Raw genomic sequence first — 27458 nt, 5'->3', positions numbered from 1 at the left:
TCCAAGCTCAAGAGCAGTCCATCCTAATGAGCAGGAAGTCAGACAAACGATGCCAGGAGGCCTGCAGGGATGAACAAGGAGCTCCTGCCAAACTCACACACAAAAAGGAAGAATACAGAAGGTGGAAGCAGGGAGAGGTAACCTGGAAGGAATACAGAGACACTATCCAAGCATGCAGGGATGGGGTTAGGAAAGCCAAAGACCAACTGGAGTGGAATCTGGTCAGAGATGTCAAAGGCAACAGAAGGACTTAGAAGTACGTAGGTGACAAAAGGAAGAGTAGGGAAAATGTGGGCCCATTGCTGAAAGGGGCAGGCCCTGGTGACAATAGGACATGTGAACGTGAAGACCGAGGTACTGAATGTCACCTTCGCCTCAGTCTTCATTAGCAAGACCAGTCTTCAGGAGTCCCAGGCCCAAGAGACCAGGGGAAAGGCTGGAGCGAGGAAGACATACCCTTGGAGGAAGAGGGTCAGGTCAGGGAATACTTAAGCAAACTGGACATAGATCAAGGCCCTGATGGGATGCACCTACAGTGCAGAGGGAGCTGGCTGATGTCTTTATGAAGCCACTCTTGATAATCTTTGAATCATCATGGTGATTGGGAGAGGTGCCTGAGGATTGGAAGAAAGCAAATGTCACTCCTATCTCCAAGAAGGACCAGAAGGAGGACCCAGGCAACTACAGGCCAGCGAGCCTCACCTCGATCCCTGTGTGCTGTGTCCAGCTCTGGGCTGCCCAGTACAAGAGAGCCATGGACATACTGGAGAGGGTCCAACAAAGGGCCACTAAGATGATGAAGGGACTGGAGCATCTCTCCTTTGAGGAGAGGCTGAGAGAGCTGGCACTGCTCACCCTGGAGGCTCAGGGGGATCTCATTAATGTGTATAAATACCTGATGGGAGGGCGCAAAGCGGACGGAGCCAGGCTCTTCCCAGCGGTGCCCAGTGACAGGACCACAGGCAATGGGCAAAAGCCATCTGGACTGCTACAGCTGTCAGACCACCTTAAAATATTGAGGATGTCATGATCTTTACCTGCTGTTTTGCAGTCGTTTTGGCAATTAAAAGCCAAAATGTAAATACTTATTTTTAGGCTCATGCCTTAATCTAAACTTCTTGTCAGCCACGTGCTGTTTGTGTGGTCAGATGGCAAGTGTGAAGTGATGGATTCAGCTCCTGTATTTGTGGTCCTGACACATCTGACCAATATTTCACAGTGGAAACTTCCTTTGGATAGGCATTGCCTTTTATGGGTAATACATAAGCTACTGATGACAAAAATTATTTATGTTTAAACATGAAGCGTACTGGAGATGATTTCCAGTAGTTCTGAAAAATTCTGTTACACTGACATGAAACCGCTCAGCAGTATGTTCCCTAACCACCTGACGAGCGTTTAGTTTTGGTATAATGACTGGTTGAGAGCACTATGTGTAGCCTTTCTTAAAGGAAAACTATTATACGTATGCCAGGTGTGTGTTTTTACAGGGGTCTCGGATAGCGTCAGAATGTTAGATATGTGAAATCATGTCAATGTTTTTTGGTTTTTGTTTTTGCTTGAATGCCACCTGCTGTTTTCTTGCCATGTATTTTGCATTACCTTCCATTTATTAGCTGATGAATACTTCAGGGAATGCTTGTTCAGTGCTTTGGTTCCTCTCAGAATCTTCCAAAAACAAACTGAATGAAGAGACGTTAAGTGGATAGTTATCTCATGACATAAATGTAATAGATGATCAGTCCTCTGGGTCTTTGGCTCTCCCTTCTCTTCTGTGCACGCACGTAGTGATTTGCTTTATTTTGTTAAAGCACCTATAGTAACAGTATTTCATAGATTTGGAGACACTTCAAGCTGTGGTTCATCCCAGATGAAAGCAGTTTCTTTGATGCTGTTATTTATTTAAAAAAAAAACCCAAACCAAACCAACAACAAACCCAGCAGACATGTCTGCTCTTCTCCCTTCTAGAGGAAAACAAACCCCTTCCCTGCTGAAACCGCCTCTGTTAACTGGCTTTCCCTGCTTACGTGTATTTCTCCAGTCCGCTGAGCGCGGCTGTCGTACAGAGGCTGTCTGAGGCAGATGCCACGGCAGGAGGACCGTGTCAGTATGGAATAATTCAATATTGGGACTTCCTGGGTACATGCACAGTAAAACAAATACCGCTATTTAGGAGGGGCTTTTACCTGAATGTATCATTGAATCCAGCTCTGGTATTTTTGAAGACTGGTTATGCCACATGGACAAAGAGTTGTCTCAAATGGAGGGGGCTTCCTACTACCCATTAAAAAACGTCAATCTTGCTTTGCAACCAGAAATTTTTGTTAGTAATAAGCAAGAGGCAGTAGCTTTTATAATAGGTACATGAGGATGTTGGTTTTTAAGTGTACCTTGGCCAGAGAGAAGGTGTCACAGGAGCTGAACAATTCCTGGTTCTGTCTGCTCTCCCTTTGTAGTGCCACCGCCCTCCCTTTTGTTGCTTACTGCGGTCTGGTGACCTTGGCCCGCATCAGCTGTTGTATAAATGCAGGGTTTTCAGTTGCCACCGAGTTTCCATTTCTTGTTCTTTTTCTCTTCCCTTTCCACAGCAGTTTTAGAGATTTTTCACCATCAACCATGTGAACCTGCACTCCTGATGGTTTCTGGCCAATTTACTTGGTACCAGAATTGTTTTGCAGGGTTTTTTTCCCCTCCAATTTATAACACTGAGCTTTTTAGCTTTTTCAAGAGCTTTTTAGCACTTCAGGAATCCGATGTGTTTTCTGAAGCTGCGTATTGAATGTTTGTGTTGTGGTGTTTGTACAACCCCAGTGTGACCTTAGTGGACTTCTCAGCGCCTAGTCAGCAGCCTGCCAGCAAAACCAGGAAAGGTTTGGAGGTTGTTGCTTTAGGCAACAATATAGGTGTGTTACCGTATCTGCGTATGTTGTGGTGGCTTCTGTCTCTCTGACGAACTTTGGTATGCGACGACAGCAAGCGGAGGGACCTGGTTGCAGATCTAGTCCGTTCACGGTGGTAGAGCAAGGAGGATCTTCCTTCAGTGCAGGAAAGAGTCGAAACCCAGAGGTACCATGGGATTAGGCAGGTGTATGTTAAGCAGTTGGGCAGCATTTTAACTGGACTAAAATAAGGCCGTAATTTAGGTATGCATTGCGATCCTGGCTCTTTTTCAATGCCTATACAGTTGATTCGCATCGAAAGTTCCCACTGGTAACAGGATGAGTTGTGTATTTTAAGAAATACAACAAGAACGCAGCGTGTGGACTAGTTCCCTAGGCAAGCGCCCGTCTGGAGCTGTAAGTGCATGAGCAGCAAAGCAGCAGCACTGAAAGACACCTGGATGTAATCTGTTTACCCCACATTCCGGTGCAAGAGCAGTAAAAAGCCTGACAGTCTGGGCGTATTTTAGTTTTTCAGTTGTAGGCTACAGTAAGTTTTAGATAATTACGCTTTCTCAATAAATGAAATGTGCTTAAAGAACTCTAAGCCAGTTACAAACAATGTATTTTAGAAATGTTACTGCTTTAAGTAGATCAACTGAAATTCTACTTTTGCCTTTTCTCCAAAAAAACTGTTCATCTTAGTTGTACTACTATATTCCAGAGCACTTAATCTTTTGTTTTCGCTCCTCTCTAATCTATTCTGCCTATGCGAGGGTTAATGAGATGTGAATTGTAATCTCCTTATTGATTTCCTAATTATTTTTCATAATCTAACCACAGCTCATGATTTACACTTCTCACTGATGAAAAATGTAAGAGCAACAGGAGTGGATAATCTGTATGTGTGCACCCTGGAGCTGGTTGGGGTTTTAGTTTTGCGTGTTTTGTAACCTCCGTCTGGTCTTTCCATACCGTATGTACTGCTTTTTTGTCTTTGGTCATACCACAGCTTTTAAAATCCTCGTTTACCTCAAGTTAATTTCTGTAAATGAACTGGTTTTTATTTGGTTCAGGAGTGAGGATGTGCAGCAAATATTGAACATAACATCTTCTGCCGGTTTCATTCAGTAGTCTGTCCTGACCTTTATTTCCCAGAGCACTTCCACTAAACCAGCAGCTGCCACCTTGTCTGCGGCATCCGGGGATCTTGATCTATTCACTGAGCAAACAACAAAATCCGAAGAATCAGCAAAGAAACAACTCTCCAAAGACTCCATCTTATCACTGTATGGCACAGGAACCATGCAGCAGCAAAATGCTCCAGGTAAATAATTTTGTAAAGGTTTCTGTGCAGTCCTGTTTAAAGCTTTACCTAGAAGAGTTTTGTCCTACAAGTATAAAATGTAAGGTTGGGTACCCCACTGCCTATATTCAAGCAAAGATTTTTATTTTTATTATTTGTAAAAATGAGAAAATTACTGAAATGTAATACAGAAGCTCAAGAAAAAAATAGTATGTGATTTTAATTTATTTATAGCTGTTCAAATTATCAAGTATACAATTTCTGAAAGATTTGTGAATTCAGCTTCTGCCGTCTAATTCATCGCTCAAGGTCTGGGTCTCTGCTGTGCCAACAGCAGGCTGGCCGGATCAGCACAGAGCTGTCATACCTTCACTTTAGCTATGTTTGAGTGAAGACAAAAACCTCCAATACCGCGACTAAAAGACTCTGGTTCACCGCAGGGATTTGCCAAAACTCTTTTTGGCAGTTAACCTCTGGCAGTGAGTCCCTTTCCTTTCAGAGCTGTTAAGCATTTTTTTACTTTCACCAGAGACTAAATTAACAGCACTGACGTACAACTGGACAGAGTTACCCTTTAAAATCCTTTTGGTGCACTTCTGACTTATGGGGATGGGGGAGAAAAATGACAAAACGCTTTTGCTGAAGTCTTCCCTTCTCTGGTTCAGGTATGTTCATGGGGTCGTCCTCTATGCCATTTACCACACAACCATCCACTCATTTTCAAGGCTTTCCAGCCATGGGAGTTCCTGTGCCTGCAGCAACTGGGATGATGGGAAACGTGATGGGACAGTCGGTGCCAGTCATGGGACAGAGCACAGGCGTGATGGTAGGAATGGGAATGCCCAATGGATTTACTGGTGCTACACAAACTGGTGTGATGGGACTTCCTCAAAATGTCGTTGGACCTCAAGGTGGAATGGTGGGACAGATGGTCACGCCACAAAATAAGTATGGATTGCAACAAAGCCAACAAGCTCCATGGAACCTCTCTCAGGTAAAGACTTGCTATTATTCCCAGACAAGAGTGCTTTAGAAAAGCTGCTGCTTTTCGGACACAAAATGTTTGGCTGTAGTTGCGGTGTAGCCACATTACAGACTGCTGGACTATGAACTGCTCGGAGGCACCGGGAAAAAAACCCAGTGAATAATTCAATTAGATATAACTAATACATAAGCAGAGAATAAATTTTGCCAAGGTAGACCAGTTCTCTGCTTCTGTAGCTACTCTCATCCTGGCATCTGAGCTAGCCAGGTAAAAAGCTAGCTTAGCTTAGTTACAGGATACCGAGATGTAAACACAGCCTTATAACTAAAAGCAGAATTTAATTGCTTGAGGATAGCTCTTAACAATTAATACTTTTGTTTACAGACTTCAGGATAAATTTCAGTGGAATGTGTCGTGCTTTGCACTCGTAACATTCTCCTGTAGATAACTTGCTCAGGCTAATCTGTTACTTATCTGTAGCATTTCCATGCTACTTACAAATTTCTTAAACATGTTTGAAAGGTTCTCTAAAAGTGTTCCTGGAGACTTAGTGCTGTATTTGTACATTATCCAGTGAAACACTTTGAAATCTGGTACTTGAGAGGTTACTGGGGGGAGATGACAAACCTATGTGATTCCCTTGCAGTTCAGTATGGATGATAGCAACTTTTTTTCATGCTATTATTTGAATTATAAGAACAATATAATAATTCCGTGCTGCTTACTGTAGTAACTCAGGAGGTGAACCTTAGTGATGTACTTAATTGGATTATATTAATTTTTACTGTTCTGCTCAGTCCTGTGGTGTAAACATTGATGAAGGTAAGCAGCATTTCTTACATGGAAAAAACAGCCCCAATTAGAAAATACAGGCTGTCATTCTACCTTGAAAAGTAATTTTTAAAAGGTGGGAATGTCAAAATGTCAAACCAGAAAAATCTGTGGATTTACTGCTAACAGTCTTTTTCTAGGTATCTTTCAAAAGACCCGTATCAGCTTTGAAATTAAAATTGCGCTTATCAATCAAGCGTATACTAAAAGCTGGCTCATAGAACAAGCCCTGAACGAGTTTCTGTACGCCTTGCACATCAGATGTCACCAGCGTGCTGACGGTCCACAGTTTGTAGGGGAACTGTGATCTCATCTCTGGCTCCAGTCGAAAGGGGGAGAGCTTGCTTTAGTTACCAGAATAGTGTGCTTTATATAGTCTGCTTCCTAAGAGTTCTACTCCAGAAGAGATTAACAGCTAGGTAAAGCATGTGTTCGTCAGCTTTTTTTAAATTTCCACAGTCAGTAATAGGTTGGTTTTGCAGATACACGTGTGAAAGCACACAGTACTGAATTTTACCCTGAAATACTAGTTTGCAACTTAACAATTTTTTTCACCATTTTTGCTTTGCAAGCCGGTATTGTTGGCTCATGCTTACGTGAACTCTGATTTTTGCCTAATGCAGTCTCTAACCTGGATCTAATGTTGCTGGTACAACATCCCTATTCACCAGCTCTGGTTATTGATTGCTCCAAGTGCTCTTTTGCTCTCGGACTCACGAGAGGGGATATCTTTACTCTGTGCAGCTACTTTTGGCTTGTCAGTAAGTGTTCATTTTTCGGAAGGCAAGTGAGAGTAACCTGAAGAACGTTTTTACATTGCGCACCGAAAATCAGAGTGGCTAGATAATATTTGCAGAGAGTAGAAATATTTTTGCACCATGCCTGAAAGTGAATGTGTTGAATTTTGAACTCTTTCCCACCTTTAACTAGATACCGTGTTTAGTTTCATGTGAATGATTTCACCTGTTTTTAACAAATTATGGTATCTTGAGTAGATTGTTTAGCAAGAATAGTTAGATTTAGGTAATCCCCAGGTTACAAATCCACCTCATTCTTTGTTGATTGCCACCTAAATGGACAATTTCTATAAAAACTTGTGTATTAAGATCTTAGGTCACCAGAGAAATATTGCTGGAACAAAAAACATCTGGAGTTGCAAATGCAGACAAGGCTATATTATTTGGTGTTCCTTTGTTGCGGTTGCCACAGTTTTGTTGGTCAGCTTTGAAACTGTGAAAGCAAGCTCTTACTGAGACACGTGGGGCTCCTTCGTCCCACGCTCTGTAAATCCACTAGTGGAGTGTTGATTTGGACTTGACCAAGTGCTACAGCCAGTCAGCTGATGGGTAATGGCGACTGAACGGTTCCAGAAAAGCTGCTGTCTTAAAAAATGCTGAGAAACTTACACTGAGTCAATATTTAATGAGAAATATTAATTTTAGGGAAACGTACTATAACTGGGTTGCTAGCTGGGGGCATGACTGCTTTTTGGCTAGCAGCGTGCTGTGTTTCGGCACCAGTGCTAACTAGGCTCGTGTGTGTGCCCCACAGATGAATCAGCAAATGGCCGGAATGAATCTCAGCAGCTCCAGCAACGTGATGGGCTTCAGCCAGCCCCCCAGCACAGCGGCAGGGTGGACGGGAAGCTCCTCTGGTCAGACTCTCAGCACGCAGCTGTGGAAATGAAAGTTGCAATAGAAGTCTCGCCCAGAACGGCCACCTAACATTCCTTGTTCAAATGCGTTTACTTTCACTGTTCCTTCCATGTACATACTCTTTTTCTTCTTCCCCAGCTGTTCAGATTAAGAATATAACTGACTGACCGTGTTGTGGTCTATACTGATTTAAATTTGATGTAGTGAAAAGCAGATCAAGAATACATTTATACATCCTTGGCAGCGTTTTCATACAATGCATATGATTTCATAGGCCATATATTTAAGAAGCTGCTTAACCACATATTGATTTATTTTCCCTCAAAATTCTAGATCAAATGTTTGCATATAAGGGATGTAGCTATCATGTTAGTAATATCCAAAAATATGAACCCTGACCCCCCCCAAATCACCCAGTAATCCTGTAGAAGGTACTGTATGAACAAATGTTTAATCATATATAAATAGAATGTAAATGTATCACTGAGCAATGTTTTCTAGTGTATCAAACAAATTTTGTTTCATCATACATTTCACTGTGATGTTATTATGGTGTGCATAACAGGGAATACAGTTATCGAGAGAAAGATAAACCTGGATGTTGCTGTAGTTCTACAAATCAATAGTTCATTCTTTTAAAAATGAGCATTTGATCCGTTTGAGGTCGCTGTGATAAAGAATCCAATCTGGCGCTCGAGGCACGTACACAGTATTAATGCCAAGAACTAGTGGCACAGTATGTACACAAGGGAACTCAATGTGAACAGATCTATTTTTCCTTGCAGAGATATCCAGGTTTATGACAGTGATTGTGTTTACATTTTATGGTGCCTCGTAATGATAAAATGTTATTTCCCTATATTAAAAGGATAAATCCATAAATGGTTGTTGGTTTTTATTTCATTATCATATGACCTATTTGACTGCTGTTTCTTCAAGAAGTCTACTTTTAATGAAGGAAAACATGTTCAGTTTGGAGGATCCATTTATGCAAATATTTAGATCAACAGTTTGTGATTTAAAATCAGTTTATAATTACACCATTAAGCTGGATAAATACAAAAAGTATATACATAAATGATGATTTTGGAAATACTCCATTGCAGCCACGTTTCTCGTGATTATTTTTACTATGTGGAAACAGCCTTAAAACAAAGGTAAGTGTCAGTTATTAAGACGAGAGTTCAGACATGCATGCAAACAAGTTAGAACAAAGCACACCCACTTGATTTCCTTATTAGAGTATCTGACCAGTTCCTTTTGTTTCCACAGAAGTCCATCAGATGACCGTTAAAAGGTCTCACGCAGAAGTAGGCTCTTTTAACTGGCTGAACTTGAACACCTTCTGACACAGCTGTTGTGCTGTACTTCCTGGGTAACTGTGTCTCCAGATCATACCTCGATACTGACCGTGTCCAGGTGGTATTTTGGCTCATTAGCTAGGTTTACTTTTTCTGTTCGTGTGTGCCATACAAGAACCTATAAAACAACATTTGTGTTAGTACAGTCATCTATGGAGGTGATATGAAAGCGTTTTAGTAAGTGCAGAAATCAGTACCTTTGTGCAGTTGTTTGCTTTTGGCTCCAGTTCCTCCACTGTTGTTATCTGTTTCAGAAAATCAGATTCTTGCATTCCTGGTTGAGAGCCACGGCGCTTGAATACGGCTTTCGGATGCGACAGAATCACTTGAAGACTCACAGCAAATCCTTGGAGAGAGGGAGCAAAAAAAATGCTAAGAAAAACCTTCAGGCTTTACATTTTTGCGCAAGTCATGCTTAAGCCTAGAAATCTCCCATCCTCTTTTTAAAAAGGTGTAGATTTGATTATATGGATAGACAATATACTTGGTAGGTTTGTAGATCCTATCTTGTTTTGTTTTGCCCTGAAGGTGCAATTGCATTTTTTTAATTGCACCGTATTTTCAATGTGTTTAATCCATTTCCCATCATGCAGAGAATATACGCTTTTTTGCCTGAAAAGTCAGGTATTGCTAAGATCTCAGACTATCCTTTCTTTTTACTTCTAATTAAGAAATAAAACTGTATTTTAGGTAAAATAAAGTGTATAAAATTTATATTGTACAAAAACTTCTAAGTTTAAAGGTGAGAGTCAGAAAAAAAGGTTAAAATATGTTGCTTAGATGTAACAACTGTGGTCTTTAGAGATTTTTTTAGCCTTTAGAGAGTTCTGATGTTACTGTTGCTGAAAGACAAGTCCTACTCATGTTTTGCCTTGTACACTGTGTAGTTATTGTGGACTTGCGAATCGTTTTCATCAGCAGCGGTCTGCAGGACAGCCTGCAGCTGAGCTGCGCATTACACAGCGCGACTGAAAGGGCTTCATCAGTGCACATGCCTCTCTTTGCAATGTGTTCCTCTAATAACATATGTCAGGTCCCTCAAAGGGAGACTGCAAACTGAGAAATCATTAGTTTGAACAAACTCACCCTCTCTGAAGCAGCTCTCATGAGTCTCCAACTTGCCATTATTTATAGAACTCTCCAGTTTTCATTCAGCAAGGTTCAGTCTCATGTATGCTGCTTTAAGTATGACTCAAAACTCAACTGATACACTTGTAAAGAAAAATTATGTTTGTGACTCCTCATGTCTAATTGCCAAGCCTACCAAAGAAATCCTTTTTTTTGTCAGTTCAGAGTGGTTCCAGCTGTCCCTTTATGACAGCAGTAGTAACAGTTTTGACATCTGTTCTGGAAAACTGTAAGAACATTTAATTCCAAAGCCAGTATTAAAATTTTCTCATCTAAAAATGAGTGTAACTTTCTCTAGTGGAATATAAATCTATCCCCTTTTTTACTAGAATTACCTTGCTGCTGTATTTTCCTTGAATGTATCTATGGCTTTTATGGGAGCCTTTTAGAGAGGAAAATACAAGGAAGTAATTACTATATCACATGTAAAGGCGGCACACTGAAACGACTTTTTATCTTAACTATTGTGCTCTTGCTTGTAGCAAAGCACAGGAAGATACCAGAAAGTGATTTTTTTTTTTTTTTTTAACATAAAGATTTGGACACTGCAGATGAAGACTACAGGTTCGATGTAAACCGAGGTCCCAATTCACTGACAGACACAGTTGAAGAAAACACATTTCAGTTTATACATTATATCCTGCCTAAGATAAAGAAGAATAGGTGTCTGGATGGAAGGGGCTTATCCACACCTTGCAGAGTACTCTAGTGAGTACAAGACTTCCAGGAGGTGTGAGATTTTGGCTGTAGCCTGTCCTCACTCTGTGTGGTTAAAGCTCTGCAGCCTGCACCACCTGCTAGCAGCAGTGCTGGGATCCAGCTGTTCCCTGCTGCAGCTGCTGGGTTTAGGCAAGTGGTACCAGGCAAAAGAATGGCAGTTTGGACTTTTCTTCCCAGGTAGGTGTTTGTCTTCAGCCGGCGACAGGCCTTTCTTGCTCCCTGTGACTTGTAGCCTGGCTGTGAGGGAGCACAAGGTGGGCTCCATCCCAGGGCTGTTTGTAGCCACATGTAATCATTTGTGAAGAGCTGAGGTTGGGAGTTTGAACTCCCTCAGCAACAGACAGCTGCGGCGCATACAGCCAGCTTTCTGCACTTTGAAAGATGACCGTAGACTTACCACTGATGAACAAATTGGCCTGGTTCAGTTCAGTATTTTTGGGTAGGGGTTGGTTGTTTTTTTTTTCCTCAGTATAAATTTTTGGTGCAACTGGGCTTCAGTATGGTTGGTATTTTGGGCCCCTCAAACAAATGTTGGCTTTGCAAGGGAAGGCATTTTTGGAGCCCTGATCAGCTGTGTGAGCTGCTGTTTCTTTTTAAAGATATTTAAGATGTAGTTTTTAAGGTTTAAGCTGGTCATCCATAAAGGAGAAAATGAAGTAAACACCAAAGTTAATGTAGTGCCCTAGTTTTTAGAGTGGAGAAGGAATCCTATTCTAAGCAGAAGAGACAGAGTTTCTGCTGCTTATCTTGGTGTGTCTCAGCTTGGCTCCCTTGCCCCCATAGACCATACCTTAATTTCTCCTAGGTTCTGGTGTTGCAAAGCTTGCTCCTCTGCTGAGAAAATTGGATTCAGTTCTGAGGGTAGATTTCTGCTATGCACAGATCTTCAGATGTGCCATGTCCCCTGCATGTAATATGTGCCCTTGCTACCATGCTATTGCAAACTGCCATTTTAGGGCGCTATCAAAAATCCCCCATGTTTTCAGGCATCAAATAAAAGTCAAATTACTAAACTGAGTGTTGCACGTGGCAAGGACATGGACTACAGTGCACTGACTGGCCTGAGGTTTGTTTCTTTGATCAGTGGTCATGCAGTCTTTGTTTCTTAAAAGAATCCTGTAAGTCAGTCAGCCACTTGAAAAGATAAAATAGTTCAAGGAGGCTTATCTCCTGGCTGTCTAGTTCGGAGGAGATGGCTCAGGTTTTGACCAGACTGGCACTAGTAATTTCTCTCAGTAGATAATGATCCTGTAGTAATAGATGAAAAGACACTGTTATTTTGAATTCTATCCCCAAACAGGGATTAATCTGGGATTACTGTCTCCAGTGCAGCATAACTGAACAGTTCTACACACATAAAATTCTTTTACATGACTGTTATTCCTACAAGGTCATATTGGGCTTAAGTTCACATGAAATGCCACAGGGCAATTTCATAGCCGGAGTATGAAGAGGTGTTTTGGGTTTTTTGTGTTTAATGCAGGGCTGTAAATTAAATCTAATTGGCTGAAGAGCCACCTAGATAAAAATTAATTTGTTGGAGGACAAGATACCTGGGAGACACAGCAAAGATTACATCTGTGCTTCTGTCTACGAAGCTGTTTCTGTTAATTCACACCTTGACTTCTGCTAGACCAATGGCTTCTGTTAAAAGGCAGAACCATTTTTCTTCATCCGGTTAGACTGAGCCAGCCTTTAAAGATTTTGTTGCCGTGATTAATGCCTTTACTTCCTGAATGCTCTAGACAGGATACTAGCTGAAGGCAAGCTAGAAACTGAGAGCATTTATCATTTCCAGAGTGTGTAAATGAGCACCAGCTCAGTGCTGATGTTGAAATGGATATACTGGTTTCCACATAGTTCAAGGTACTACCTTTGGCTTGTTTAACATGCCATGGCTTGGGATCCATTTCTTTCAAGTTATCTTCTCCCTGTGACATACTATGTATGTGGGTTGCAGTAAGGTGGAGATGCTCAACCAGAAGTTTTTGCAGTTCACAACAAAGGCATCTGCTGACAGTTAATTCACCATGAAAGAGGCTCTCAATTTCAAACTCAGAATTCAAAATAGTTGTTACCCTTTGATGGAGGGGTGGTTGGGGTTTTGGGTTGGGGCGGGGGGGGCTGTTGAGTGTGGTGTCTGCCATAGCCACTCAAATTTTTTTTGTTTGTACTTGCAACTTCCCACAGTGGCTCTTTCAGACAAAATATGCTGTTTTACAGTATCATTAATTGACTAGCTTTTTTTCTCAGGGAACCATAAGAAAGATCCACTACAGATCTCATAACTGTAGCAAAATCCAAAAAAAAGGGTGGTTGCTCAGGCCCTAGCAGAGGAACTTGGGACACAGTGAATGAGCTCTGGACCAGAAGTCCAAAATCTGCTTGCCCAGTGATTCACAGGCATGGATTCATCTCTATGACTGAAGTAGCTGCTGGAATGCTAATGTAAAACATTCATTTGTTTTCCTGGAACAATCTTGACATTAGGAGAATCACAGTCTCACTTGTTCTCATGGGTAGCCAAAAACTCTGACACTAGGAACAAGCCAAAAATAAATCACTGACGGCATCATTTAATATAGAAGATCTATAATAAACAACACAGTGCCTACCTCAGAATCAAGTCACTTTTTGCTTACAACACCCAGTTCTCTCTCACTTTTCTTCCCTGAGGGTAAGGAAGTCTGTGTCAAACTCTAGACCTCACCTACGGTTAAAACTGAGACGGAACTTAAAAACCACCAGAACTAATTCATATGGCATGTTGGTTGCCAGACAACACAGGAAACAGCTACTGTGCTTTCTGAATGCAATTTAGCATTGGAGAATAGCAGTGTCATCCACAAACTTCTCAAAAGAAATAACCAATGTTCACTGAACTGATCGAATGGGATTGCCATGTGTGAGTACATTTCAAAGAAGAAACTAGGGAAGTTGGCCAGCTAGGTACAGTCTTTGAGCTGATCCCAAGGAAATCAGCAGGACTGGCCTCCACTTGCAGTAGGCAATTTGGGCCTGTATTTTGAAGTCTAGAATAACAAGTTTATGTGCTTAGAAGCAAGGATGCGCTTCCTCTGAACAGACACAAGTTAAATCAGTGGTCCCAAACCTTTTAAAAAGTCATTCTTTTTACACCCAGCCTCATGATCAACTTCTTGTGAAAATCACTAGAAAAGATAGTTCTGTAAACCAAAGAGAGCCTCCTTACCAATGTCTTGGGAATCAGAACATTAATTATAAACAGCTGTAGACAGCTGAGCAGTTTAATATATGCACTTATTTTTTTTTTTCCATGGTAGTATTTTCAAGAGAGAACCTTGATCTTATGTGCAGCATATGGTATAACCTAAACTGCTTGTATATTTGGCCCCAGCAGATAGCAGAATGCCAGTGATGTACTACAGCATGGACTTAGGTTTGTTAGCAAGTCCTCCAGGTCCCCAGGGGGTATGTTGGGGAGTCGGGGTGGCAAGGGTGGAAAACAGAGTGTTAACACATCATCCTGTAGACTGCACCTGTTCAGACACCTATGCAGTTCTGGATTTACAGGTTCTGTTTGTCTGTGCCCTTCCACTGTATTCCTGAGGGAAATGAAGATGCAAACTTAACATAACTTTTTACCAGCCTACACAGCATCCATTTCTCTCCTTGCTGAAATTAAAAATGTAATTTAATTTCTTCAGTTATTTTTTGAAGGCTAATAGAAGTTCTCTCACAAAGTACTAACTCCTTGTTTGTGGATCTGTAATAACTCCTACACTCTCAACGCTTGTATCTTTGTCTCTATAACCCTCCCTTCCGTGGCTTCAGTAAAAGTCTGAGCAGGTGATGCTGCTAATGGAGCTGCTATTCCCTCATGCCAGTGTTTCAGCCAGCAACTGCAAAGTGTAAACAACAACTTAAGAACTTTCCACATATCCCTCCGTGTCTGGGTTAGAGTCCCTCAGCTTTTTGCCTGCTGCTAATGAATTAGGAAGCATGCTATCATCTTTATAATGCCCGTAAGTAACCACTTCTACAGCATAGTATCAGTATGTATCTATATATCCACAGGCAGAGACTGTTAAAATGCACAGCTGCAGTCCTCAACAGGCTGCACAGGTTTGGGGATTGACATACATACTTCTCCCCTGAGGAATGCCTCTAGCTGGACACTCAAGTATTTATTTTCATGCCAGGTGATACTATTAACTTCAAATGCTTCTACAGTGCAGAAAAGTTCACCTGTTCATGTTTGTATCTTATCTTTGAGGCGTTAACAACTATTAGTTCTCCTTTACTCTTTTAAACTAATTGTACTGTAAGTAGTGTATATATTTTTAATCAAACATTTCAATCCATATAAAAATATTCTCTTGAGATGAGAAAGCACTGTCCTTTTCCCTCCCCCAAAACACACGGGTATCAGAAAAAAGAAAATGGCTGGCTATTTCTACCCTGTTCTTGCCCTTGCATTCCTACTTTTCCCCTTCCCTCTCCTTCCTGAAAACAGAAGATGCTTAAATGCAAATATCATATCATTTGCTGGGAAACCAGCTGCTGCGACATCAGAAATTGGACTTCTGCACAGTGGTGATGCATGTGGCAGTTGCGAATATATACAAAAGATTGTCTAAGCCTGGACTGACAGCAAGACAGAGCTATGTGGTGTGCTAACTTCACAGCAGAAGATTGATTAGATCCATTTTGAAGCTCTTCTGCCTTCATCTACTAGGCTATAGCTGTCAGTGATTTTTCCCCTAAGCTCAGTGTTTCAAACTATATCCATCTACAGTTATCACCGTCATTCCAAATAAACAATAAAAAATGAGTAATTTCATGATAAAGTAGCATTTTGCAACACAAGGTCTAAGAAGGGTCTGCATTTATACTGCCTGGTGTAGATTGATGACACAATGAAAGGCATGGGCCCCTTGCAAAAATTAATTGGATGAATTAATTTACAATTAACTTGTTTCAGACAAACAATTTATACAACATAAAAGCCAAGTTGCCACATAAAATTAAAAACAAGTGAAAGTAAGTTCAGATATCACCAAGCAGCAACTTGATTAGACGAGATAGGCAAGCTAAGACTTCAGGATATTTAGTGCTGAAGGGCTACATACAGCGGATGTGCTTCAGAAGTTTAAAAGCTGCCTACACCGAGCATCTGTTTCTGTCCCACTCATAAAAAAATGTAACAACAGTTATTATGAGAAACATTCATGTATCATGAAACCTGGTACTTACCTGCCATGTCAATAGCAAAGGGCCTGTCAGCTCTCCAGCCAGTGTACCAGCCAACAACTTTGCCGTTTTCCACGACTGGGCGCTCATACCGTCGTCCTCCTACCAGTCCCACGGGCCAGACCGACACTTTGCGGGTTGTACGCATCTGCAAGAGGCAGGCACAGTGTGACTGCATGCACGTTTTCCTAGTAGGCTTTTTTTGTACATGTTGGTGGAAAGCCTACACATTAATCATCAAGACTAGGTATTTAAAAGCAATTCTAGCTTACAGATTTCAGCCGAGCAGAGTAAGTATTTGAAAGCTGCATGTGCCCACTCATTTTCTGTGAAATCTCCAGCTCTCTAGCCCAGAGGCACCTCAATTCTACTGAAAACATCCTATTCATATTATTTTTTATAACAAAAACTTTAAAAGCCATGAAAAAACAGTATTTGTTTTCTTGTTTGTTTGGGTTTTCAAAGGTGTAGTAGATCTTTTTTGTCTGCAAAACTATAGCATTCTTGCAGTAAGCTTGTTTCTATAGATTGCTGACGTATCATACAAGCCCAGCAAGAGAGAATATTACAATAATGATTAACAAATACACACTTCATTAAGACAAGTACAATTACTTTGAGACTGGTAACAAATACACTGAGTACAGGAAATTGTGACACAGGACTCCTACCTGCAACATAACATACCAGATTTGTACAATAGATGCAGCTCAGATCTATTAAAGGGTCACAAAAAAAATAGATTAAGTTTAGGCTAAGCCTTTTTAACTTCTACATTTTCTCTTGGAAAGCTCTGCTAAGTTTCTGAGAAGGACAGAAAGCAGGTCAGGCAGGATGCTTCTGGTAGTTTGCCATTAGTAACAGGAGTTTTTCCCAATGGTGTAACTGTAACTAAATGCAATTCTGGAAATGTGATCCTCATCTAACCTAGAGAAATCTACAAATACTAAAAAAATTACTCTAGTAAAAAGCGTGCATGACTGGGAGTCAGTGAATCCAGTTCACTGGTTAGTAGACCATTTTCTTCAGTAAACGGGAGATAACATGACACGAACCCTGATGTGCTGATCCCCATGGGAAAATCACTGACAGTCTGGCGTGAGAACTTGAGAAGACAAGTGCACAGACACAGCAACTTGCACAATTTAACAACACCGATTCAAAAGCCACTGTTTTAACTACTGTGTTTAAATATGCTCCTATTTAAGCAAGTATTAAACTATTTCAGTGTAACATGGGCTTAATTTGATGGATTTTTAAAACAATCTCTTGTCTTCTGTTGTAGTTGAGGCCTATTCCTTAGGGAAAGGTTATCCCTTTCTCCTTCCAAGCACTCCTCTTAGCAAAAACAAACACAGTTTTACATATTTGTAACTGCAGTCCCCTATCAATAGATATTGAAGTAAAAGACAACCTTGGTTAAATATTAAACACTTCCCTCTCTTTCTGCCAAGGTGAAAGATTTATCATGCGTATCATCTAGACTCCCAGAAGATGCACCAGAAAAGAAAGACATCACGTCACTCTTGTTCACATTTCTAAACTAGAAACATCAGCAGATTCTTAGGAGAACCTTCACATAGGGAAGGCATACAATACTTATTTAAAAATCCACAAACGTGTATGTGCACACAGAAGAGAGGCATGCACCTTCTCTCTTTGTGTACCTCTAAATTTGTTTAGCAAAATTTTCTCACTTCCATCCTAGTAACTGTTGCAGCAAGTCAGACCCTCTCACTCAGCAGCAGCAGTCCATACTGTGTAAGAACAGGGTTTGTATACAATTGGCAATATAGGGATTTCTCGTGATAAGGATTCTATCCAAACCATTGACTATTTAATTGCCAGTGAGAGACTGCCATGAATCTCTCTACAGATTATTGTTAAATGTGTTTGTCTGTAACTGTTCTCCCTGCTTAAGATTATTTTTCCAATCTCTCCCACTCCTCCATTTAGGAAATGCAGAGTTAGCAATTAACTGCTTGGAAATCGGTCAAATCTCCTCATGAAGAGCTTTTAACTGTGGCTTGAATGATACATTCATTTTGCAAATTTTTCTAACGGTGATTTGTATTAACATCCAAACACATCAGACATGGACTCAGGGCATCACCCTGTTGGGCTCGTCTACACAGGCAAGTTTCCAATAGGTTTTCAAGGGCATGTTCAAGCCACATACACCCAACTGTGCTACACCAGTATTAACCACAGGACGAACACAGACACCCAGTAACTTTTTTGTGTTGCCATTAATACTTTCTGGAGGGTATGGATACCTGAACAAATTACTACTGTACTGATTTACAGCATTTTAGCTACCCTGTGCCAATTGCCTGTACCCATGGTAAACATAAAACGCCTCAAGACAAGAGCAGGCACGCTCTGACTACAAGAGGGTAGCTAATGCGCGGTAAGCCCATACCCTGCCTTTTTGCACAGTAAGCATTTGGGCAGCTGTGCTGCAAAATGAGCCAGATCACAGGAGACTTCTGAATTGGGTCAATAGCAGCCACAGCATTTATGCTAGGAGAACCAGACTGATTTACGGTAATACTTTACCATACACAATGTGTAGGAAAATCTTGTCAAGGAAAAGTATCTCACTGACCTCATGAAACCAGCATGAAATGGCCCAGAAAGTTTTAATTATTACAGTCTTGGGTCCATCTCGGTGCCTACAAGTTAAGTCAGTAAAGCCACCACACATCAGAGGGAAGTAAGTAACCCTTTACAGAGCTCTGTATTTTGTCCTTGGGTTTCTTTATTCTCACAGGTTACATTTCTAGAGAATGAAATAAGTGGGTGTCAAGAATACAGCAATCCCTTTAAGTAAAAACTGAACGAGCACATCTAGACCGGTATTTATGCTAATTCTGAAATACCTTACAGCTGCAGGATATGCTAGGCAGATGAAAGTAGGAATATTTCATTTAATCTTCTGAGAATAGCATTACTGCAGTTAACATACTGATGCGTTAAGGCTGTATTTATGTATGATGGGAAGAAAGCTATTATTTGGATTAAAAGGCCAGCTTGCATCTGGAATCTGATGCTGCTAATCATTGGGACACAAAAAGGTGATTCAAAAACATGTTAATTCTAAATAGCTTTATTGCTGTGGGTTAAACAACTGCCAAAATCCTATAACTTACAAACAGCTTCCTAAATTACTCTTCCATCTGTCATTTTAATGTGCAGTAGCACATGCTGTCTTAATACTCAGCATTTTAAGCCCTAGTAGCTTACATGAATGGTTATTCATCTTACTTACACTTAACTCTCTGTAAGTTAAGCATCTGGTCTATCCTAGTTAGACTTCTATAGTTAACAAACAGGGATAGGAACCTACTGACGCGATTCGTCCTGCCTGGTTTAGAGAGCTATCTTAAGATAGGATGAATATCCCTCTGGCAGTGCTTTTGTCCTCTTATTTACTTTGTGGTTATTTGAAAGGGGATCTTTGGCATAGGAGAAGAGTGATGTACTGGATGGAGGAAGATGAGAAAAGGACTCTGTAAGATGGTAGAACAAACCCAAATGAAGCGGGGGGGACACAAATGGTAAGGAGCAGGCAAGGAAATGACAGGAGAGAGGAGTAACAACTGACCAAAGAAATCCCAGTGAGGTGATGGGCATGTAACAGTAAATACAGTAGCAACAGAGGAACCACTAAAGAATAACAAACGAAAATGCGGAAAATGTAGCTGAGCAATAAAAGACAGTGATAAAAGCATTGCCAAAAATAGCACCTCATTAGTCAATCAAGAAAAGCTGCTTAATAGGATGCGCCAGACTGATGGATAGGGAAGATACCAAGCCAGTAACAAAATATAAAAGCCCAAGGGGAACAAAGGCAAATGACAAACAGAAGGAAACATGACCATACTTCCTACAGTGAAAAGGCCTCCAGACTGGAACAACCACCCTAGTGTTTTTGCAGCATGATGTTGATGTGTTTCTATTTGGGATTCAAAGCTCTCAGCAAATGCAGACCTCGCTGCCACACCCAGTAAGCTTTTTTTCTCTCCCCATTCTCTATCACTTCAACCCCTGTGTAATTTGTGATCTGCACTGGTCAGGCTACAGGTTATCGTCCAGGCTCACCCCCCCACTCCCCAGCACCGCAGGACACACACATTTCTATGCAAAATTCCAATTTATTATTACCAGAGATGGGATCTAGAGCTCCTTCACTACAACCCTTCCACAGGGGAAAGTGTTATGGGTTAAAGCACAAGCACAGCCAGGTTCCCTGTCAGTTCCCACACAGGCATCCTGCATTACTCACAGGTTATTTAAAGCCAAATTCTGCTTCAACAAAACTTACGTGACTGCACTACAAGACAGAGGAATAGCTCAGCTGCAACAACGCTATGCCTGTTTACTTAGGCATTAAATGGAGCTTCTGGCCCTACTTACCATTACTTCAAAGGAGGTACTGAGTCACAGAAAATCTGTGCCAGTGTTTTTTGTGGTTCAGGGACTGCGATGCTTAGGGGATAGTAACTTCAAAAAGCAAGTTTGTTGTCAGTGAACTTGACTGTAAAAGGTATGTCTCCATGGGAAAACTTGTAGAAAGGGTCTACAAATCAAAAAAATTGTCAATCATTGATTCAGCCTGCTCTGCAACCCTCACAGGTGATGTGATTTAGTGCTTCACCATCCTCACTATTAGAAAGCTTTTTTCCAAACATCTGCCTTAAACCTCCTCTGCTGACTGGTACCCAAATCTACACTGCAGGGGGAGGATACATTAACTCCCCCTTCTCTCAAGCAACATTTTACATATCGGATACAATGATTAATGCTTCTAAATTATACCAGCATCCTTGGGCACAAATGTCAATATTGCTTCCCTACAGGAGAAAACTGTACTAAATTTAACTAAAGCAGTCAGGAGCCCATTTCTCTGGATTGGGAAGACTTCCAAAACATTTGCTATTCATGTTTCCTTTTGGCCCTTCTACTTACCAATTCTTTTTCTCATCCTACTTTCTGTTATTCTACTAGGTCGGGTTCACTGTACCTCCAAACAGCCACTGACCATTTGTAATTAATTTCACAGTAACAGTATCAGTTTCACAGGTAAGAAAAAGACTGCTGTCAAACTGCAGAAACAGAGTGTTTGGTATTTTGTAACCCAGAGTCCTTCGCTTGGATAAATCTGTTTCAAACAGCTTTTTCTGTCACTGTTTCCTCTCATTTTTAAGCTGTTCCATTGTTTCTCTACCAGTCTTTTCTAATCCAGCCTCTTTAGCATAGGTATTACATGTCTACGTGGAAGGGGAATGTCAGCGTGCATTTAAAATCTGTCATGTATTCTTACATCATTTATATACTAGAAAGGTATTTAATGCACTGCTAACTCATATTTAGATCCTTTTTTATTATGAAGAAAATAACTAATGACTGCCAGCTAATATTAAATTCTGTCTAGACTACTGTTATTTTTAAGACTCCAGCAAAAACTTGATTTTTCCAACCAGCTCCAAGAGATACAATGAAAGATATCTCCATGTTTTCAAAGATAAACAGATTCACTTATACTACTTCTAAATGTTTTGCATAAAAATATCCATTAAAAAAACCACAGAAGTTAGCTTAATACAGTGTATAAAGATTAGGACAGTTATGTAAAAATTATTAAAGGAGAACTCACCCCTCCCTGGTCAAAGCTGGAATAAATACTAAATATTCACCTTTTCTGTAATATCTTTTTTTAGTTGCTCTCAAAATATTTTACAAAGATGATCATGGGGAAACTGAAGCCTGCGTGACATGTAACACCCGCAAGTATTTCTGTTCTATTTTTAATAACAAAGATTTTTTTTTCGGGCTACAAACTGTTAAAAGCCATTAGAATATCTGCTACCTTCATACACACCTTTTGGGAGAGCAAAGGGCAGGGGCATAAGAAAATGTTTTCAGTCTGAATCACTCGCACAACTTGCCCTCTGCTCTGCAGTGCCACTGTGAAAATTACCAGAGTTGGACAGCCCTAACCTTCAATGAGGTGGTCACATCCATTAGCCAAGACAAAATGTTTCATATTTTCCCCTCAGTCCTTCATGAATCTTTGTTCCCATCTGGCTGATTTGAGGATGATCCTACCTGGACAATTTAGGCCACTACATAAGCAATAGCATACCTTCATAATATTAGGGAATTTTTGTTTAATTTCATGTTTAAGTTACTCCTGTGCAGAGCAATCCAGCTGACTGTCCTCTTCACCGATCATATTCTTACCTTCTCTGTGGCTCCGTGAATCTTGAGTTACCTGCAAAGACTACCTCAACTTCAGGAGCAGGGGTTGAGCTCTCTCTCCTCCTACCTCCTTTCCAGCTTCAACTCTACCATCATAGTCAGGGCATTCTTGTGCAGGCAACAGCTACAGCAAATTGCATTCTGGTTCCCAACTCAGTGGGCAACAGGGCTAACTGCTGAGCTCTTAAAACAAAAGTTTGCAGTTTTTTTCCCTTAGAAATGACAATTCACACTGCAAGGCTGTATTCAAATTACATCTTATAGTGTGGGTTCCTCTAAGGAGACTCATTCTGCAAACCCTTGCCTTGCACTCAGACCAGATAGTGGTGTATGTCACGCTTGCATGCTCTAGGCACCCAGTGAATCTTGTTATGAAATTTTAGACACCAATGACCAAAGGGCTAGGGGTGGCAGTGAGGGAGATCATAGTTTTAAATATGAGCATTTTAATTTCACATACATCTCAGTTTAGGTGTCTGAGCAAAATACAAGCAAAGGTGACAGATATAACCTAGGCAGGAATCTCTAAAAAGCAATCCATTTCTGAATGCAGCAAGCTCGCTTTCTCACACATGTTGAAGACCTTTACTCCTGTTCTTTGTACTCCTTACACAGCTCACCCCTCACCCTCAAAAGCTTCAGGGGAGTCTGCACAATCAACAGCAGCGTGGACCTCCAACACTAGTTCCTCCAACTTGCATATGTATCCACACACGGACCAAGGAAGTGGCGGCCTTTGGCCAACTACTTGAAATACGGAAAGGGCAGAGAAAATACCCAACACGTAGAAACGCATGAATGATGTGAAGAATTAAGGGAAATGGAACTTGACTATGTCTATCATCGGTTTCAAGCACTTAGGTTAATCTTGTTCTTAAAATTTCTCTATGAAGGTGGAATGTCAGCTTTCTGTAAGGTTTTCTTTCTGGCAGTCTAAAAATATGAAATTGGCAGTTGCTAGGCATCAGTCACAATATTACAATAACTTGTATTCAGGAATAAGATGAAGCACAAACGCAACAGAAACTGTAACAGAGTCACTCCAAAAAGAACAGCCTATAGTAAAAAATAGAAGTTATGATGATTCATGTAGAAACATCTGTAAGGCATATCAAATACAGTAGTTGGGATTTCAGGCCTCTCAGTGGCTTTTTTTATGAACACAGGCTGATGTTCAACTGACAAAAGATACTTTCAGAAAGCGGACTGTTGTTTTTGATGGAGAGATGCAGATGGACCCCTCCAGGTGAACAGATCATACCTGAGCAGAAAAAATAGAAATTATTTTTGAGGTCTGGATCCCAAAATAATAAATGACAAAATACAATATGCCAGAACCACCAGCATTGAAGTAAAAGCATCGTTTTTCACCTGACCACCATTACACTCTCAAGCAGAAACACCTGGGAATAACTTAAAAGGCCACACCTCCACTCCTGCAAATATTTCTTCATGGTTGCTGCAGCCTCACTTAGTACTCTAAAGAAATGCACAATCACTAAACAAATTGGTGCTTTCCCTGAAGCCTTTCTGGGGAAGGGGAGCCTTTCATAACAAAATACTCAGTTGAGCCAATGCTGAGCAGAGAGACAAACCAGGCTCTCCACCTTACTCTAGAAAAGACAACTAAACCTGCTCACACCCTGCCCAGTTTGACTTTGAAGACATAGTTTTTCCAGTCAAAAATTAAGCTATATGCCCATATGCCATTGTACGTCCTAGGAAAAAAATTATAAACAGCACCAGGGGTTCCAGATGTACTACAGATGGTGACATTTTCCAGCAAAACACTACTGTAAACTGTCCCCCCCCCCCCCCCCGATTTCCATGAAACACATTTTGCCCACGTCTACTGAGCCCAGCTCATTCCATATCAAATATAAGTTACTCATTCCTGTAAGTACCAGACAGAAGTACTTTGGACAGAGATTAGAATTTCCTCATCAAAAACTCTCAGAAGTATCCCATGGCATTTCATGTCAAAGCACACTCCTTTTTGATCATGCCCTTACGGTTTATACACCTCCACTCACGATAAAGCCTTTGCTGATTTTGCTTTGTTAAAAAGGTTCCGTTTTCTGTAAGGGCACTAGGGAAAACCACAGCAAAGGAGCTGCCTTAAACATATTCCTTCACTGACATGCAGTTCCCTGGCACGCCTTCTGCTCCATAGTCATGCTTTTTTGACCTCTGAGCAAAACGTGCCCCTAACACCAATGCTTCTGTCATGTTGGTTTTACCGTCCTAACTAGCCTTGGTTCCCACCTTCCTAAGCCCTCACTGCTGTTACTGAAACCAACTTTGACGCAGAAGAGAGCCATTACAAACAAGACAGACCTACTATTTCATAAGCCAGCAATAGCAGACATTGCTGCTGGCAGTTTGGGACCCACACATCCCCATGCCCGTGTCAGCGACACGCTGAAAGGTGAGCCAGCCAGCACAGGATGGTGGTAGGACGAGACTTCAGAGCTCCCGTCTCGTCCCTCTACGTTTATACTACCCTCCCCAGTGAGCAGACTACAGTTCATCAGACCTCCTTTGGGATTACGTGACTGCAGGTCTGGAGAATTGTTCCTGGCAGGGTAACAAACTGAAAAGAAAAACCCTCTCAGGTATTGTTACCACCGCTTTCATGACAGGAATTACTACCAGTTTCCATCTGCACACCTCGCGTTCTGAAGCTGTTCTCTTCATGCTTGGAGAAGACAAGCATAGTTCACCCTCATAAATCAATCAATTCCGGAAGGAAAGATCAGGATTTACACAGACCCATCAAGCCAGAATCCATAAAGAGAGGAAAGTTTTTTTAACAAGAAAAACCAAACAACCCTCAAGCAGTGCCTTGACTGAAAACGAGACTACTGGTTCCCTCCAAACACAACCTCCCACTCGTCGTAAAGGCGCATTCCGTTGGCAAAGCCTGCCAAGGGACTTCCCTTAACTTTGCCAGATCGACAAGGCATTCCCCGTGTTACTACCAGCGGCATCCCAGAGACCTTGCGTACAGCTCGTTAGTGACCCCAGGAAACAGTCACGGGAACTTGCAGCGGTAACTGAAGCAAAAGCTCCTTCTCCACTCCAACAGAGCCACCTACCAACCACCACTTTTCACAGGGAAAACTCATTCATGCACCTGTGTTTGCCTGCGAACACAAGGCTCAGAATAAACACCTCTTCCCCAGAAGCTGAACCCTGATGAAAGAGAAGCCTGAGGACTGCGGAGCTGCGTGCTGGAGGTTACCATTCTTGTTAACAAAAGGAAACACAGATTGCCTGTTGTGCTTGCAATTTTCAAGGTTAACCCTTCAGACAGATTTATCCCCTTGCTCTCCTGCATTTTCTAGCCAATTAGAGAGGCAATTTGTACTTCTTTGTTTCATCACTCACAGCAATTAGAAGAATAATACAGGAAACGATAAAAGAATAAACCTGACTGAAGCCCCTTTCAGTAGCTGTGGGTCACAAGCGATATGCTTGCCAATACTGTTCCTTTAGCTTGTCCCTAATGTTGGTACTCCAAAAAAAAACCCCAAACCCCAAAACAAAAGCAGAGATTTGTCTCCAAATATCTTTTGTCCCACACTACTCACTGTGGCAAAGTGTATTTTCTGCATCAATTTACAGACTCCCCAAGATTGAATCATATTAGTTCTCTATCCCCAAACAGAGGTGGACACTCCCATCGCATCAAAGACAGGTACATGGAATTACTGTTCATTATAATGCGCTAAGCACAGCCATGAGATTTTAAGAAAATCAATTACAACAAAGGTTTAGCCTCCAGGCAAAGGTCTTCAAATTAGCAGTTTCAATGCTGAATGCCAAATGGGCAAAGGAAGTAGAGGATTCCTGCTGAACAGGGACCGTGCACCTGCCCACATACTGGAAACGCAAAGGGACACATTACAAATCTAAACACAAACTAACATAAGCATTTCTAAAATAACTTGCTCTAGGGAATTTCACATGCTTCACATTTCTGTGCATCGTGTTCATTTTAACCTACTGACTGTAATGCATGTGAGGAAGCACAATGCCTCCAAACTGCAGAACACGGGCATACACCACTAAACACAGTACCGTCCACCAGCGGAAGACATGGACCGCAGTTTATCTGAAGTCCTGTACGTTTCCTAGCTGCAGCCAGTCTACTTTTCCGTTTCCCTCCCTCGTTTCCCTGCCAAGGTTACTCTTCTAGCTGTCACGGAGGATGTACATGATCTTTCTTCTGCTGTTTTATGTCCACTTACTAAACACCCCTCCTTCCTGTCAGGGGGAACTCAGAAAGAAAGCTGGATATCCTCTCCCCCCGAGTGCTTGCCAATTCCCACCGAAAAGGAGCAAAGCCCTTCACCGGGGGGCTGCAATAAAGAACAAACCAGGTCCCCTCACAAAAGAGACTCCTGAAAGGGTGTTTAGTTACTACACAAACGATTTGCTGCTTTTAAGAGCGAAAGGCTTCAAAAAGACGGGGCAACTCCACATGAAGGAGTCGGCTGTGGATTAATTCATTCGTGCCAAGGAAAAACTGTGAAGGATGGCGACTCTTGATGTGAGTTTGCCCTACAGGGAGAGGGACACAGCCTGAAAAAGAAATATCAAAGAGCGCTTTTCATCCTAGTTTTAACAAAACCGCAGGATCCCTTATAGCAACACTAAACTTGCCTCGCTCGGCAGGAAAGCGAGAAAACAGCAGTACAAAGTTGGCGGGGGGGGTAACGTGGAGGGGAGGGAAAAGAAACTCAAAATGAAGAGAGGGGCGGTCACACACAGGCAGCCCTGGGGAGCCCGGGTGAGGGACGGGGCGCTGCAAGGCACCCGCGCCGGGAAGCAGGCTTGGTTCATCTCTGCTCGGCTTTTACGTCAGGGGCACCGAGGGTTCCGCAAAGCGGGGACGGGGCACAGCCCCGAGCAGCGAGGCGGGACGGGCGCCTGAGGTGGGGGCGAGGAGAGGAGGGAAACGGCGGGCGCCTGAGGGGAGGGCGAAAAGAGGCGGGAAACGGCAGGCGCCTGAGGGGAGGGCGAAAAGAGGCGGGGAACGGCGGGGGGCCCGGGTGTGGGGGGGGGGGGGGCCCGGGGGGGGGGGGGGGGGG

General features: G+C 41.8%; 2 protein-coding genes across 3 annotated transcripts in view; one reads left to right on the top strand and one right to left on the bottom strand.

Moving 5' to 3' along the window:
- The window catches only part of SMAP1 (small ArfGAP 1), a 94512-nt gene extending 85973 nt beyond the window's left edge, over window positions 1–8539 (top strand). For both annotated transcript variants that reach the window (XM_010565786.1, XM_010565787.1), the window contains 3 exons: window positions 4039–4207; window positions 4852–5180; window positions 7554–8539. In XM_010565786.1, coding sequence (XP_010564088.1) covers window positions 4039–4207; window positions 4852–5180; window positions 7554–7688 — 633 coding nt within the window. In that variant the 3' untranslated portion in view covers window positions 7689–8539. The remainder of the gene's footprint in view (window positions 1–4038; window positions 4208–4851; window positions 5181–7553) is intronic.
- A 510-nt stretch (window positions 8540–9049) lies between these two features.
- Window positions 9050–27458, bottom strand: part of B3GAT2 (beta-1,3-glucuronyltransferase 2) — a 126441-nt gene continuing 108032 nt past the window's right edge. The window contains exons 2-4 of the mRNA XM_010565827.1: window positions 16102–16246; window positions 9216–9364; window positions 9050–9136 (exon numbers count right to left, since the gene is read on the bottom strand). Of these exons, the coding sequence (XP_010564129.1) occupies window positions 9050–9136; window positions 9216–9364; window positions 16102–16246 (381 nt within the window). The remainder of the gene's footprint in view (window positions 9137–9215; window positions 9365–16101; window positions 16247–27458) is intronic.

This window comes from Haliaeetus leucocephalus, unplaced genomic scaffold (assembly GCF_000737465.1).
Source record: "Haliaeetus leucocephalus isolate CR32 unplaced genomic scaffold, Haliaeetus_leucocephalus-4.0 Scaffold195, whole genome shotgun sequence".
Taxonomy (NCBI): domain Eukaryota; kingdom Metazoa; phylum Chordata; class Aves; order Accipitriformes; family Accipitridae; genus Haliaeetus; species Haliaeetus leucocephalus.
The sequence above is the reverse complement of the archived record's forward strand: the minus strand, read 5'-3'. Positions and strand labels throughout refer to the sequence as shown.